Source organism: Cnephaeus nilssonii (genome assembly GCF_951640355.1).
Source record: "Cnephaeus nilssonii genome assembly, chromosome: 17".
NCBI lineage: Eukaryota > Metazoa > Chordata > Mammalia > Chiroptera > Vespertilionidae > Cnephaeus > Cnephaeus nilssonii.
In genome coordinates this window covers 20,324,984-20,342,794 of record NC_137088.1, presented here as the reverse complement: position 1 = coordinate 20,342,794, position 17,811 = coordinate 20,324,984, and the positions used below count along the sequence as shown (strand labels likewise).

Here is a 17,811-nt window from a genome sequence, read left to right as displayed (position 1 = left end):
TTCCACTTTAAAATGTTCAAGAAAAGAAGCTCAAGAATTAACTGTTAAGTTTACCACTTTATTCTGTGTCCAAGCTCAACAAAAAATGTGGCATAAGGGGTTATGCTTCAGAGAGAGGCAAAACATAAATTATCTTATTTGGATTCAACTACTGTCTTGACTTAGGAGTTTCAGAGAGAGCCATTTGCCATTGCCACACCTCACCAGGATAAGGGAAATTGGATAGAGCTAAAGTAATCTGAATTGCATTTGTGACTTTCTCAACCATACATTATGCGAATTACCTGAATAACTGCTTCAAAGTCTCCTTCACCTTCTGAGTATAGATGGAACTCTGAAATCCTTACCACTAACAGCAGAGTGCTTTTCATCTCTCTTTGCTAAAGGACCAGCCCTACCCCATCAATCATGGATTGATACTTTTTAAAATATAATAAAGCTGGATTACCAGGAAATTTTGAATTAAAAAAGACATACAAAATATAAGCCACAATTCTTTTTTTTTAATATATTTTATTGATTTTTTACAGAGAGGAAGGGAGAGGGATAGAGAGTTAGAAACATCGATGAGAGAGAAACATTGATCAGCTGCCTCCTGCACACCCTCCACTGGGGATGTGCCTGCAACCAAGGTACATGCCCTTGACTGGAATCGAACCTGGGACCTTTCAGTCCGCAGGCCGACGCTCTATCCACTGAGCCAAACCAGTTTCAGCTACACAATTCTTTTTTTTTAAATTATATTTTTATTAATTTCAGAGAGGAAAGGAGATGGGAGGAGAGATAAGCATCAATAATGAGAGAGAATCGTTGATAGGCTGCTTCCTGCATGTCACCCACTAGGGATTGAGCCCGAAACCTGGGCATATGCCCTGACTGGGAATCAAACCAGTGACCTCTTCTTTCATGGGTTGACACTCAACCCACTGAGCTACACCAACCGGCTAAGCCACGATTCTTTATTTGCTTCAAGAGATGTAAAATTGTTCTCTTAAATGGCTATAAAAATGTCTAAATACTGTTCCCTCACAATGCCTGCCTTTATCTCACTGCAGCTCTGTAACCGGTTCTTGGATGAGTACAGCTTTATGAACCACACTTTGAGAAGCACTGAGCCATGAAACAAAATAGTCTCTCTGGCAAAAAGTTCTCATTCCTTTGACGAAGAGTAATGAGAAATAGCATTAACATCGTTCTTTGCATTTGTATTGAGGGGGGAGTGTGGAAAAGACAACTTTCCTCCAAAAAATAGTCTGAGAAGGTTATTCTTTCATCTGTACTTAGCTGTGAAAATAGATTTTTCCCACCACTATTGGCCACAGGGGGAATGCAGTGAGTTTCAACATTTAAGAGGCAAAGATATCACCTTGGGAAGGTTGCGAAAACAGGCTCATTTGGGTACTGATCCCAGACACACTGATTCAATAGACCTCCTTAATACCTACTGTTGCTGTAGTACTTTCAATCTTTAAGCACCTTTAGGCATTCTTATGTGGTCAATATGACTATTCTTAGTTTCACAAATAAGGAAATGTGGACTCATGATTTTGCCATAGATAAGGTATTAAACATAGAACTCAAACCTTTTAGAATCTAAGATTCTAAGTTTAGTGGTGTGTGTGTGTGTGTGTGTGTGTGTGTGTGTGTGTGTGTGTTTATAATCTCATGTGTGCAAAATGTACCTTGAGTCTTAAACAGGCTTAACTATTACTGTGATAGGAATGGACTTTTTCATTTACTACCACTTAAAATTATTTATTCTCCTTCATAATGATTGCCGATAATAATATGAAAATTTCTGAAAGTTACACAATCTACAGATGCTCTAGATGTTCTTTTTCATAACTGTGCAATTGCAGCTAGAATATTATTCAAGAAAGAGCTTATTTTCTTGGAATTAGGTCTTCTAAGAAATTATTTAACTAATTAGCTAGTACAGTGTGCCAAGGCTATAACAGCTGGTTAAAGAAATTACAACTGTTTACAGGCAGGAGATTAGCTACCTGTGTTTGGATGAAATTGCATTGGACCTGGATCACTGATTCAAAATCTAGCCATGATTCAGTGATTCACTATTTTTGTGATTTGGGACAAATTATTTTATGTCTCACCTTAAGGAAGGTTTCCATATCCATGCAATTCAGGTAATACCTACAAGATGCAAGGCTCTTACAAAATTAGATTTTAAAAATAGTGAGTGTAAAAGTGCCTTCCTTAATAAATAACCCTTATCTCATAATTTGTGATCAATATTTTTAATTAAAAAAGCAGTATGTTGTATATTGTCTTCTTTCTTTGTTTATTATGATTTCAGGGAGCCTGAAGTGACTCCAAATAAGGAACTTCCTTATAGTGTAGGCAACGTAAGGTGTAAGGTCTTTCTTCCCCCAGAGTTGGCTTATTTACCATCACTGAAGATAAGTAGAAAGCTGGGTTGCAAGTTGTCAAAAACATTGTAGAGTCTGGCAAATGTAGGTAGGTAGATCAGATGGCTCTAAGAATCCTGCCTTGTTAAGGCAGCCATAACATAGTGCTACAAACTGGGTGGCTTAAACAACAGAAATTTATTTTCTCTGAGTTCTGGAGGCTGGAAGTCCAAAATCAAAGTGTCAGCAGGATAGGGTCTTTTTGAAGGCTATGAGGAAGGATGTATTCCAGACCTCTCTCCTTGGCTTATAGATGATGTTCTTCCTGTGTCTCCCCACATCACCTCCCCTCTATGTGTGTCTCATGTGGCTATTTCCCCTTTATAGAAGTCTACCATTCATAGCGGTTAGGACTCACTCAATGATCTCATCTTAAATAGTTACATCTTCAATGACCCTATTGATAAATAAGGCCACATTCTAAGGCACTGTGGGTTATTTATTTTGGAGAGACACAATTGAACCCTAACATTATGGTTCAGTGATTAGCATTCTCATGAGAAATAGAAGTCAGGAATAATTTTTCTCTTAGTTTTGAATGTACTAGCCATGAACCTGGAAATCTCTCAATCGTTCTAGGCTTATCAGTAAAATAAGTGTGTGGGAGTAGACACAATTTAAGCCTAAAAAGCTCCTTCTGTTTCTAATATGTTTACATCTAAGTGTGAGCAGGGATCTTCAAAAAAAAAAAAAAAAAAAGAAAGAAAAACTGCTGGATCACAAAACAAGCTATGAATTTAGCTGTTCTCTTATTCAAGGCCCCTTATTTGCCTAGAATCACAGCTAGTAAGCAAGTCAGACTAGGAAACAGGTCAAATGTATTCTTCTGAAGAGCAAAGCCTCAAGGCATTATGATGAGATTGACTGATAAAGGAAAATAAATATATAATGTGCAGGATGCCTTACTCTTTAGTGAGAAGAAATTTATATATCAAAACATGTCTGGAAGGACAGATACAAAAGCAATTTACCACTTTGATTGTCACTTAAAAGAGGAGAACTGAGTGGCAGGGGAAGAGCAGTAAGGGAAAATTATTTGTTCTCTTTACATTTGAATCATAGGAAAATGTACTACCTGTTTAGGGTAAACAAGTATTAAAACAGAAAAATATTCATGTAATTGTGCATTTGTTTAGCTTTACATTTTCAAGCCCTGATATTCTATATTGAAGTCATTTTGTGTTTGGGGGCCAAAGCACTGATATATTTGTTTCAATATGAAAACATAGAATGAGAGAAGAGTTCACAAACAGATGTTTCTGAAGAAGCTTTTGCTCTACAAATATGATACACTCAGTGCACAGAACGAGCTAGCAATCTGTGACATCTGTCTTCAAAGGACACAGAACTTAGCGATCAATGCCAAATTTACTGCAGCATTTTTCACCTGAAAAATATCCACACCCTCTAGCAGTTGGTATTTTTCCGTCCATAATTTCAACCTGGCTGCCTACCTATTTTAGTGGCAGCAGCAGTTGTAAAAACTGAGAGCAGTGAGCGAAATATAGACTGAATTTAATTAATTAATATCTGTTTGAACCAAACAAATGCTTAAACCACTGTTTCTATAACTATCGTTGGCTGAGGTTGAGAGGAATGTCCATACCTGGAGCAGGTATCAAAATCCAGAGCCACAGAGGAGACCAATGTCAAGAACATCTTTTTAATTGATTTTAGAGAGAGAGGGAGAGAGAGGGAGAGAGATAGTAACATCGATGAGAGAGAAACATCCATCAGTTGCATCCTGCATGCCCCATAGTGGGGATCAAGCCACAACCAGGGCATGTGCCCTAACCAGAGTTCAAACTGGTAACCTCTAGGTTCATGGGTTGACACTCAACCACTCAAGCCACACCAGCTGGGCTAAAAACAATTTTTGAAAGAAAGGGAGACAAAGTGTGATTATAAATATGGTGGTATTTCCATTTTAAATATAGAGAAAATGGAGATCCTGAAGAATACATGTTGAAGGATAAAAAAATCATAAATTTAAAATATTCTATTTGGGGTTCTGTATTTTTGTCATTTATCTATACTATTGTAAATATATATTTAAGCTACAGTTGTAGAATAATCTCTATAGATTAAGCATATTTAAAAATGTCATTTTAGAGTCCTAAAGTGCCTCACCAATATTTTATGGTGACAGACCTTCTGGATTCACATGAAATAGCTGCTGAAGAATATTATAAAGAATGGATTTTAGAGTACATTCTATAGGCAACCACTAGGACTTTTACATCGCTGTTTTTTAATATGACCAGAGAAGCTATACACATGAGCCAACATAAAATTATGGATACAAATTAAGGGGATGACTTGATGCTATGCTTGCTTATGTTTTCTACTAATAGCTTAAATTAATAATTTTGGTTTGATGTAAATAATCTAATGTAAAAAAGCAGTGATTATTTAGAATTTTTATTAAGATATTTCCATCAATTATGTTTGTTATGATATAACTATTATGGCTATTTCTCTTCTATTAATGATGTCATGCATTTTTCCTATCTATCTATTTATGTGGCTATCTATTTATCTATCCATGGATCTAACTATCCTCCCCTCATTCATTCAATAAATGTATGTTGAGTCTTTGAGACATTTCAGGCTCTCTACTGTGGTTACCTTAACAAATAAATATGATATCAGCTCCCAAATCAAATCTTAATCTTTACCATACAGATTCCTTTGATCGCCTCCAAGATACTTATCCTTCTCTTAAACTCAGGTAGCACTTAAGTTATAAGATTTTATTTAAACATTTAATTGCAGAGTTATTTATGGAATGATTTTCCTACTGCATCCTGTTTTCTAATAAATGAAGAAAATGATATAGACAGAGTTCTTGCTTGAATCATTTATTATTTAATGTAGTGTTTGGACATCTAAATGTTTTACTAGTGGCAGACAGCAGAGTGTTTTAAGGAGTGAATAATCAACTATGTCAATTCCATAGATACAAGAATCATTGCTCCCCGCCACCACCTCTTCCCCCTGCTCCTTCCCATTGTCCTACTTCTCCTCTTTCTTCTTCTCTTCTTCCTCCTTCTCTTTCTCCTTGTTCACTTTGTATTTCCATCATCTACTATAGTGTCAGGCATGTAGTCGGTGATTAATAAATGCCCAATGAGTGAATGGTGAAGTAAGAGATTAATGACCTCTCTTCCTCATATCCTCTATTATATTTCTAAGTGCTAGCCTTATAACAGATACTTTTGATGGAGTCCAATGTATTGAATCATTCTCCTGGCTTCCTCTTCTTCCACCCACATATGCTCAAAATTTCAGGCTCCACCTATGAACTACCTAATCGGAATCTGCACTGCAACATAATTTCCCTGGTGATTCATACGCACCCCAGAGTACGAGAAGCACTAGCATTGCTCACATAAACTTTACTTTCCTGCCCCCGCAGCTGATAAAATTTTTGCACTCAAACTAACACCATACTTAAAATTTGTGTTTTTGAGAAATACAAAGAACTAGAGTAGAGTCACATTCTAGGATTTGATGATCTCTTCTCTCTCAGTCTTTCTCTTTTCCCTTTCCTCTTTCCCTCCCTCCCTCTTTGCTCTCTCTCTCTCCCATAATGAAATCTTATTATGTAGAGAAGCAGCACAGAGTCAGAATTCTATGCTAATTTACCATTTTTTAAAGTTCAGTTATTTATTTATTTATTTTTAAGTATATTTTTATTGATTTCAGAGAGGAAGGGAGAGGGAGAGAGAGATAGAAATATCAGTGATGAGAGAGAATCATTGATCGGCGGCCTCTTGCATGCCCCACACTGGGGATCGAGCCTGCAACCCAGGCATGTGCCCTTGACCAGAATCGTACCTGGGACCCTTCAGTGTGCAGGCCGACACTATATCCACTGAGCAAAACCGGCTAGGACTGCTAATTTACATTTTTCATGCTACAGAATCTTAGCCAAAGCTAACTGAAAGCACAATAGCCATTCTCCTAGATTTGTCCTCCTTTCTAACTCTGTGTGCAATCTCCTTACTCATCCTTGTGCCTCTCCTGGAAGGGAGGACTCAATATTTACTGGGTATTAGACACATGCAGGTGCATTAGGGCAGTTTATTCATTTAATCTTTGTGCCAACAGGAAACACAGCCCTGCAACCATCCCCAAGAACATATTCCAAAAGCTGTACCTTCCAACCACACAGCCTTCCACTACTGCCCTAAGCTGCCATCCTATCCTATAGACATATTTCTCTATAAAAGCACCCATATTTCCAAATTTATATTTATTTGTCCAACTTTTCCTTTCTAAATGGAATTATTTTGTGGCAGAGGTCATAACATAATTTTTGTTATCACTATTCCTCCCACATAGTAGGTGCTTAGAAAATAGAAGTTACTGAATGGAGTAAGTTCACACCATTTCTTAACATTTGTTTCCTAAACATTGTCTATTTACTTATAGGATTGATTCCTTTCAAGAAATGCAGACTCAGAAGGGACCACTGGGATCAGTCCTAAGCACTGACACTCCCATGACTTAAGAAATTTAGGACCAGGGTAGGGGTACGTAAAGAATTCAAGAAAAACTGTCTCTTGTCTGAAAGCTACTGGAACATCCACCGATACAAAATCCCTGGGTCAAGAGAACACTTCTGTTGCTATTCCTTAAAAGTTGACTTTAGGGAGACTAAGGGGTCCTAATGGTTTTAGCAAATGTCCTCTTTTTATATCCACATCCGAGCTCAGATCCCACATCTGTTTTTCTTTCCCCTGAACTGTGCTTGTTTTTACAGATGTTTCGTTGTTCTTTCTGACTCACATCCAAACCCAATGGCTTATATACTTGTGGATGGATGATAATCAGAGATACTCACTTATGGTTTTGCGTATTTTATTTTACATGTACATATATTTTTAAATGTCCTTCACTATCCTGATTCACCGTACCACAAATGCACAGATGATTCCATACTTACATCCTCAGAGGAGGAACAGAATAGACAGACAGTCTCTGATTGTCAAAGACATTGTTTCACAAAGGTCAGATGGGGGAAGGGTGTTGGGTGGCAGAGTGTGTCATCATTTTCTTGGCAAAGGAGTTAAGCAGTATGGCTGATCGAGGCAGGAGAGACCACTGAAAGTCTCACAAAGTTTTGTGCCCAAAAGTGAAAGCTGGGGACTAGCCCTGTATTGACTATCACATGAATGCCTAGGTGGATGATGACCAGAGGAAGTCTCCTACCAAAAGCTATATGAATAATCTATAGCTACTTGAATCTGCACACCCCGAAACAGAATTAAATTGCATTCCTCTCCAGTCTGATGGAAATAAAATCAACTCACAGAAATTAAAAAAAAAATTGTTGCATACACCCTGAATTTGTAGATTCAAATTCACACAAGACCTAAGGGTGCTACTTAGAAACATGCTCTATGCCCTAATACTGAGTCTGAAGCCACCTAATTATGGATTTGCAACCATTCCCCCCAGCTGGAAGCAAGAAGTGGCTTAACCCATGGCTGGATGCACCCTGACTAGCACTGGAAGGAAATGATCAATAGGTGTAGCAACAGAGAGTCTCTTGATTTAAATGGAACAAATGCTAACACAAGTCAAAATCCGTCATAGAAGGGGGAAAAAAAGGAATCAAGTTACACCTTTGCAATCAGTTAGTCAATGAACTTCCACATTCAAAATGAGAAGGGTTTAAAGGCTATGGTACCTATCACTCAATAGTGTTTGTTATATGCTGAGCCCTGGTGAAAAGACTTAACCCACATAAGCATTATCACATACCTATAAGGTAGGTTAAATATCGGCCCCCACTTTGCAGATGAAGGTATTGAGATTCATGGGAGTTATGTGACTTACCCAAAGTCATAATGATGGTAAGCAGCAGCTCTGGGATTTGAACCCAGTCAGTCAAGCTACAAAATCCAGCTTGATCACCACAAAATGCTGCCTTTGCCCACAAAAGCTCAAATATTTGAATGGTATAACCCCCAAAAGGAGAGTTCCTCACATCCCCCTTTATTTCAAAGAGGAAGAAGGTCACAGTGGCAAAGAAAATAAAGAGATTTGCTCATTGTCATATAACTTAGCATATCACTCATCTTTGTTTTATGACAAATAATATCCAGTCAAATTAATCATTTTGCTTTCAATGTTTCTCAAACGGCAAATCTAAAGTTTAAAACTCAATATTTTACAGCCTTCCAGAAATTTTACTTCAACTGCTCCAAAGCCGACACGGGACCTGAGTGACAGGATGCCAAGAGGTCTCAGAGGCCAGGCAAAGCACCTTGATGGATCTTCCTGGGGGGTCTGGGAAGGGAGACTGCTGGGAAGCCACTTAACAGAAGAGCAGACAAGATGCTCAGAACAGGGCAACCCAGGAGACTTCAGTGTGGTCATTTAAGAATCAGAGAATTGGATGTAATTTGTCCTCTACTTTCAACACCTAAGATTAGAAACCCTTAGTTTGGAAATGTGATTTCTTCATGCCACTCTATTTAAGCTCCATCAATTTCAAAATAAGATTCCCATGGGAAAATTCCTCACCCCCCAAAAAGCAAAGCAATCATTGTGATTCTCCCTTGCCTTTAAGTAAGGACTAGCCCATAAGGGTACCATTTCACTGGCGTGTCCGAAGTACCCATGATGAACTTCTATTAAAACATATTGGACCCAGTACTGTCTGCTGAAGGAGAATGATCTAATTTGGGGTAGATTTTTAAAAGTGCATCATGGATGCAAAAAAATTGCAACAAGAAATGTGTATTATTCAGATCACTGGGCATTCAGTGACCTCCCATCTTAATCCTCTGCTTTGCTTGTGTTGACATGTCCTGTCATTGATACGCTCAGACCTGCATTATAACAACTGCTGAAAGCTGAATCAGATGCTGCTAGGAAAAAAGTCACTTACTGGATTCTAACCTTTTCAACTCTCATTTCTATTTCCATCCTAAGAATATGGTCATTGCTCACACAAAAGAACGATGATGATGAGAATGAGGAATCTGCCAACTTAAAAAGACATCCTTTAGAGCAAAAATAGAGGCAGAAGTAATTGAACTTGTGTTGAGAAGGCTGTTGACAAAGCTTTCCCAAAACACGGTAATTTAAGAAAGACAACTTCAACAACTGTGGCTGAGCAGGAAAAATAGAAAAAGAAAACCCTTGCTACCAGAACCCTGAGTTGTTTTAAATTAAGGAGGCAAACAGTGCTCTATACATGGAATATGTCAGGGTCCTCTTCATTAAATTGGGTAAGGAGTAACAGATTAAAAAATTAAAATAGAGAGTCCATACAGGAGAAACATGTTTAGATTTTTAGACATCTACTTGAATTCTAATGTTCTCCAACAAATTCATTCAATTTTGATTTAGATATATTCCAACAAAATAATGAAATTATTAGTGTTACCCAAAAAGACACTAACAGGAAGACATGAACCCATGATGAACCCAATCCATTGAATCTCTTTTCATTTTTCCTTGAAGGCGTCTGGCTTCAGGGACCTTACATAACCTGGCAGGCAACTCACCCCATGGCTTTCAGACATTCATGGAATACAAAAACAGAGCAAAACAGAGGTAGTGACCGACTCACCCCTGGCCTTTAAGGTTTTCCGGTACCTACCACTCTGGCATATGCAAACTGGACAGTGGGACTTACCGCATTGAAATTGGGGAAGAGGTTGACTGCTGCTGCAGTGTCAAGAGGAAAAGGAAGGAAGGGTTTAATATCCAGCGACGGTTGCAAAGGTGGGGCTGGTGGACGGACCAGGGCTGGGAGAGCAGGGCTCTGGCATGTACCACCTGCAGAGAGGAGAGCAAAGGGAGCAATCAGGGACGTCCAGCACATTCAAAACAAACAAAAACTACACACACACACAAAAAAAAACAACAACAAAAAACACAAACACACATAGGTCTCTTTTGAGACCAAAAGGCCAGCTTTGTGGGTCATTGGAAAAACCAAGACACAAAGTGTACGGACCTCAGTTGGGAACTGGCCAATGAGCAGATCGGCCATTAGGCAGAGAAAGCTGGTTGAGCTGCTTTTTTTTTCCTCCTTGGATTAGAACTATCTGCTTATGTAAGTAACGGTTGACATTTCAAACATGTCAGATGTCCCCATCTATCCTTCTTTTCCTGCCTAGAGCTTTGGATTGGATCAGGACCAATCTGCCACCCAAATCCCTGGATTCGAAAGGAAAACCCCTCCATGGCTCCACCATCCCTCTTTGCAAACTAACTTGTGCTCAGAATAGGTATCCAGTCTCAGTGGTTATTTTACAAAACTGCTCTTTTCCATCACATCCAAAACTCTGGCAGCAAGGCGACATGAACCTGGCACGGAAAAGAAACTTAACCGCAAGTACAGGCAGCGGTACCTCGCTGCCCGGGAGGCAACTGGGAGATGAAAAGCAGTGGATCCAGCTACCAGTAGAGCAATCCCTGAGCTATCCAGCAATCCCATAGGTTTAAGAAGTCAATGACTACCTGCTTTCTTCCCAGTCATGAGTAGGTGGACTTTACAAGTTCACCAATGAGCAGGCAGTGGAATATTATGCCAACAAAACACCCTCTTTGCGTACAGTAGGCAGGCAACCAGCTGTTTGCAACAGAGCACACACTTTTGCACAAGCCCTCTCCCTCCCCCCGCACCGTTATATAACTCCACTGCACTCAAAGGCTGGAAGGATGAAGCCCACCTCAGCGTTCCATCTCCATATTTTGGTAACATTCCAAAACATCAATTTTCTGTTAATTAAAGGCTGCTGAATCCTAGGAAACTTAAAATATGCCAGCGTTCTTCTAATCTGAGAGGCAAGCAGCAGACTGTAAAAACCTGCTGGTGAGAATCCAAGAGGCATTAGGGAAACAAAATGCAGTGGGATTTCTTTTCCTTTCCCACAGCAGAGAATTCTGAGACAGAAAAGAGAGGAGAGGTTCATGCCCGTGCCACTTCCTCCCCTGTCTGTCATCTTGTTTGTAAAACAGAGTAGAGTGAGACTCCTTACGATTCACCTTGACAAATCTCACAATCAACTCTGCCAGCTGCACGCACACAACCATCACCCGGTCCCCATCAGTTACCTGAACTCGAGATGAACATTTTAAAAATGATCCCCCAATGGTGAATCCAACCCTACTGGACCAGAGGCTCTGCTAACAAGGGGGATGACTTAATACCCATAACAGAAGCCAGCAGCACAAGATTTAATTAACCATACCGAAACATCCTCAGCTCTCCTGCTTCCAGGTATAAAATCAGCAGGAACCAAATTAACAAAAACAGTATTTCCCTCACTCCTTTAACTTCCCTTTTGAAATGTTTCTCAGCAACAGCAAGGACAACAATAGCACGTTTGAATCAGCAAACCAATTAAAATAAAACGTAGTACAAGTCAGAAAACAGAGGACAGATATTAAAGCAAACAGAGAAAAAAGCAAAATATGACAAGTCTACATTTATCAGACCACATCATAAACTTCTTTTATTGTCCACCTGGTAGTACATTAAGTGTGGGTGTATAGACTTTCTTAGAGAGGGCATCCATAAAACTTTGGTGACAGACCTGTCATGAGTTGAGTGTTGCTCAAAATTTCTCTTTTGATGAAAAGTTCAAGAATCAAAATAGCCTGGCTGGTGTTGCTCAGTGGTTGAGCACCGACCTATGAACCGGTTCAATTCCGGATCAGTGCACATGCCTGGGTTGTGGGCTCAATCCCCAGTGTGAGGGGTGCAGGAGGCAGCCGATCAATGATTCTTTCTCATCATTGATGTTTCTATCTCCTTCTCCTTTCCTCTCTGAAACAATAAAAATATATATTTTTTAAAAAGAACCAAAATAAAATTTTGACTGGTGCCTCTTTAGAAAACTTCCAAGTAAAAATAAGTTTTGGTTGAAATCAGTGGTATGGTTTAACATGTCCACAAATAATGGTGAGCTTTAATAAATCATTTAAAATAATTTTTATTTGAGTCAGGTCTAATGCTGTGCAAAAGTATTTATTATCTTATGTGATCCTAAAATCTCAGGCTAACATAGTATCATGAAGAGAAAACTCTTTAGCTATTTATGTTGCTTCCACAGAAACAAGAATGCAATTCAGCAGGAACATATTCTGTAATTATTTCATTTACAAAGTGCTCTCTGGTTCAAAGAGATTAAGAGAAAACTCAAGTTTACTTTTTCATCCAGCACAATGCTTAGCCCAAATAATAAATGTATGTTGATATGATTGCTAAGTGGAGTCCCACTTTCTCTCTTCCTCCAAGATATATATATTTCATTTACACACACACACACACACACACACACACTTTCTCAATATTACAACTGGTGTTTTCTTCCTGGGGTGCGGTGGGGCGGGGGGAATCAAAGAACAGTCATCCAACTTTGGGGAGCTACAAAAACTATGAGTTCATCTCTTCCCACCTATTTGAAGAGAGAGACCTAAAAGATCATTGGAAAGCAGAAGACATGTGACTACATATTCTTTGGCCTCTTGCTCTGCAAATACAAGTGTAGTGTGTTTCCCACAGACCCCCTCAGGGCTGAGGACTCATTCTCCTGCTGCTGGGAGTGCTGGGAGCCAGGACTCACACCTGAGATACTCTTCACAAATTGCCCTAGGCCAAGAGGAGCTGCCTCATCCAAGGTCAAACTGCCTGCCAAGTGGAGGGTTTGGTAGCCCCATGCAATGACTTATTAATGCGTGGGTTTATTGGTTTCTCCTCTTGCCTCAAGGCTGAGCAACTCTGAAACTGTATTTCAGCTTTAATGCTCCTCATAGCATATAGAAGAGACAGGGGTCTCTGTTGAGATTGCATCTCAGCTCAACTTCTCCCTCTGCTCAGTCCTACATCCCTCACTCCTGATAGTGTTCCCAAGAGCACTCCCAATAAAGCCCAAGACCATTTCCCGAAGAACATGACCAGTGACAGCGGGGCAGAACAATTTATGGGTCTAAGGGAAACGTTGAATCACTTGAAAACTACAGTGCTGATATTGAAGCACAGAATTGAGGCTACCTCTTAAATATTACCTGTGACTAACATTTCTGCCTTTGCAATTTAGGTAAGTCCTGAAATAGTTTACTTGTACCAATCTGTACATGCTCAGCAGTAAGAATATTATGTGCAAATAGTGCAGAATCAAAACCAGCAAGTATAACATGTTTCGTCTGTAAAGCAGATTAAAATATGTTCCTTGAGGAAATAGCTGTCCCATTCCTTCATTTCTTAATAAAAATATTGCATTTAAGACATGAGTACATGCTTATTACTATTTTCCTTTTTATAGAATTATCTTAAAAGTAGTAAATGTCAAAATACATACAAAATTTATAGACATTTCCACAGGTTAAAGAATTGTTTTGTGGTTACTATTTACAAACAGTGTTGCTTCATACATTAGAATGTTGCACTTCTGGAATATTGATATTCTTAATTTGAGCAAAGCATTTTGAAGACTCCATGGGGGGGTGCTGAAAAAGATATAAATGCACCCCCTTTATATATGAAATTCTGCCTATATTTAATACTACATATTGCATACCTATGCAGTTTTGACTTATGCAGTTTTAACAAGTTAAATTTTAACAAATTATTCTGATTTCAGAGCAATTAATATTTCTTTGTAACAAATTTCTTATATGTCATTCAAGTCAACAAATTAAAAACATTCACTGAGTACAGAGTGGTTATGAGGTACTGAATGAGGTATTAAATAATGAAGATAGATACCATAAGTTTATCTTTAGAACTTAGAATTAAATTATAGAACTAACATTAAATATTACAAAGTAGCTGAGTATACATAAAAGTACAAATTTTTAAATATACTAGAGTAACCTATTTATTAAAATAGTTCATAGAGAATGAGGAAGTAAGACACATTGACTTTAGAAGTTTGGATTTTTGATACATTAAATTGTAAACTTAGAAACATTTATCAATTTATACATATAAGTAGGATTTCTAAATCAGTGGTTGTCAGCTAAAGCTTATGGAATAAGAGATAATATATATAAAGTGCCTAGCACAGTGTCTAGCCAATTGGTTCTCACTAACTTAGGCATATATTTTTAATGAACCTAATAAATTCCAAAGGAGGTGTGTAGGTTCGTCCGCACTCACATCTGGGCTCTTGGAAAGCAGATCATTAAGATAATTTTTATAGAAACTTCAAATTCTTCACTTTGTTTTGAATCCTGCAGAAGGAGACTCTTTACAAGAAGAAGCTACTTTGCAAATCACTATTTTGAAATACAGTACTCCTTGAGAGTGGAATAATGTTCTTTCCATAGTACAACACTTTTAACCTTGAATTTCTGCACGTGGTTCTGTGGAGTTCATCAAACAGTCACGCAGCCACAGACTTTCTGTCTGAGAGCTTACCCTGCTACTTAATCTTTCATTTTCAAAAATGACAAAACCAAAGTTCAAAATAATCAGAGGTGCCGCTGTTAAGTATTCATGCCAGTGTGTGCTTCAGAACTGTGACTCATATCTGTGTGTGTGTGTGTGTGTGTGTGTGTGTGTGTGTGTGTAATCCACATTTACAGAAAGCAGCAGAAATCCCTGACTTCCTGATGGGAGAGATAATTTCTATAGTATCTTCTTCTTTTCACCATCAATCTATATATATAAAAGCCTAAGCGACCATTTGACCGTTCAACCGTTTGACCAGTAGCTATGACAGGCACTGACCACTGGGGGCAGATGCTCAACGCACAGGCATGGAAACATGGAACAGACTGATGAATCTCAGAGTGAAGGGGAGAGAGGGGAGGGCGGGAAGAGATTAACCAAAGATCTTATAGCATACTAGAGGCCTGGTGTACAGATTTGTGCACCTGTGGGGTCCCTTGGCCTGGCCTGCGTGGATTGGGCAGAAACCGGCAGTCCAACATCGCTCGAGGGGTCCTGGATTGCGAGAGGGTGCAGGCCAGGCCAAGGGACCCCACCAGTGTATGAATCCTCTAGTTTAATTTTTATATATATATATATATATATATATATATATATATATATATATATATATATATGAGAGAGTGAGCTATTATTAAGTTACAGAACAACATAGAATATTCACACCTGACAAAAACATTGAAAGCATTTATATACCAACAAGTCCTAAGTAGTTACTTGCAAAGCAACTAATTTCATACACAGTAAAACTGCTTACATCCACTCCCAACTATTTGTTAGAATTTGCCATGTCCATTGTGGGAGGGAGAGGCACACTAGCAGTTCCAGGGTCTATGTGATAGTGGAAGTAAGAAATTTAGATCTGATGCTACAAAAAGGGAAAAGAAATAATGATGGATTCAGGGCATGAAAGCAAAACTTGATTTAGCACAAAGCACTGGCCATACAGTGCTATAGTTAGTAAAATTGGTCAGCAGGCTGGGTAGGAGTGATTGTACAGACAACAGCTAAATTTTATGAATCTATTCATTAACCTGCATGCACTAGGACTGATATCCCTTTCATTCATTTAAATGTACGATAACTCTGCCAGGTATCTATTTAAATACCCAATTTACAAACTCAAAACCAAGGCTCTAGGAAGTAAAATATATAGGTACCAAATGGCATTCACTGGGAACCGAGCGAACTTAACAATTTTCAATGCACTGAGGAAAATAGCTTTTAAATTAAAACAACAAGAACAAATAAACAGTATAACAACAAAAAGGACACTCTATGACAGTGGTTCTCAACCTTTCTAACGCCGTGACCCTTTAATACAGTTCCTCATGTTGTGGTGAGGCCCAACCATAAAATTATTTTTGTTGCTACTTCACAACTGTAATTTTGCTACTGTTATGAATCGTAATGTAAATATCTGTGTTTTCCAGTGGTCTTAGGCTCTACAGCAGCAGTTCTCAACCTGTGGGTCGCCTAAGACCATCGGAAAACACAGATATTTACATTACGATTCATAACAGTACCAAAATTACAGTTGTGAAGTAGCAACGAAAATAATTTTATGGTTGGGGGTCACCACAACATGAGGAACTGTATTAAAGGGTCGTGGCATTAGAAAGGTTGAGAACCACTGCTCTACGAAGTCAGTTTTGTCATATTAGGCGAGAGAGCTTTCTTGCATCCAGAAAGTAATGTGTTAAAATCATAAATCTTGTGAGAAGTTTTTAATAGGGTTCAAAGAAAGAAGAGACACATTCCTTGTACAAGAGATGACAAAAGAATATTCAGTATTTATCACCAATATTTATCTACCATGGGAACATGCTGGCACTGTCTTATATTTGAGAAAGAATCCAGAAAGACACGCATATCATATCAAACATGTCTCAAAAGCCCTTGACTTTACATTCTTTAACATGTACTTGACAAATCAGAAAAGCAAATGTGTGTTTGTAGTATTCCTTTGTGTGGCTGCCTCTCAAATACTCAAGATTGTTGGTTGGGAATTACAATGGGCAGTGTGTTGTCATTTTTTCATTCCTTGACTAGGAAAACTATATCTTTACCATGTTTCTTTAAACCTTATTGATCCAAACTCCCATTCAGTTCCTATCTTTGTTGAAAATATTGTTCCCTACTGATTGATAAAACCAGAAACTTATTTTGAGATAAAATTTGAATTTTGTGTGACTTGGTCACAAGTTTCCTTGTTGTTGTTAAGTTTCCTCTCTTTTTAAGAGTGTTGATCCACCAAATAGGTTTTGGAAAGTTGATCCAGCACTTTCTACCTCAGGAAGAAGGTCCCCATTGGCTTAAAGTGACTTGCCCATGGCAGATCCATACCAATGTTAAAGGAAGGTCTGATCACCAGGGGCAAGCTGCCATCATGAAGCCACACAGGATGGTGACTGCTGTCTCATACGCCCTGCTCTTGACCACAGAGCGGAATGAGGTAAGAATGGAAGTATGAGTCAGGGCAACGGGAGCACCATTCTGGAAACACTGATTCAAAACCATTTGCCCGAATCAACCGTCAGTGACTTGATCTTCACCCATGAAAGAAAACACTTGTCATGACCTACGTTTTCCATTGTCCAAATTATTATTTATTCATTTTAAGTTGTGGTATTTACATATTCCAGTAAGTCACCCCAAAACTCATTTCTAAAGGCAGCTAAGAAAGTTAGACTAGCCAATATTGTTTTCTCCGTCACTGTCATTGAAGGCCATGACCCAAATCAAAATACTGCTGTTATCTAGTTGTTAATATCCTGAGTCAAGTCTTCACTTGAAGAAAAGTGGAGTCTCTCACTTATGTAACCAAGTTTTGAGACAATTTCTGGTGCCTGGGAGACACTGGGGAAGATTCCATGAAGGAATGCCAGAGTAAGGAGTTTTAGTCATTTAACCCAAAATACCCCTCTGTACTTCAGCCTCTCTGTTGAATAATGCATA

At 38.6% G+C, this 17,811-nt stretch overlaps 1 protein-coding gene across 1 annotated transcript in view; it reads right to left on the bottom strand.

The window, feature by feature from the left end:
• ZNF385D (zinc finger protein 385D) overlaps window positions 1-17,811 on the bottom strand; it is a gene marked incomplete at its 5' end in the record, with an annotated part of 281,502 nt that overhangs the window by 204,968 nt on the left and 58,723 nt on the right. Inside the window, one exon of the mRNA XM_079795585.1 lies at window positions 10,084-10,226. Within this exon, the coding sequence (XP_079651711.1) occupies window positions 10,084-10,226 (143 nt within the window). The remainder of the gene's footprint in view (window positions 1-10,083; window positions 10,227-17,811) is intronic.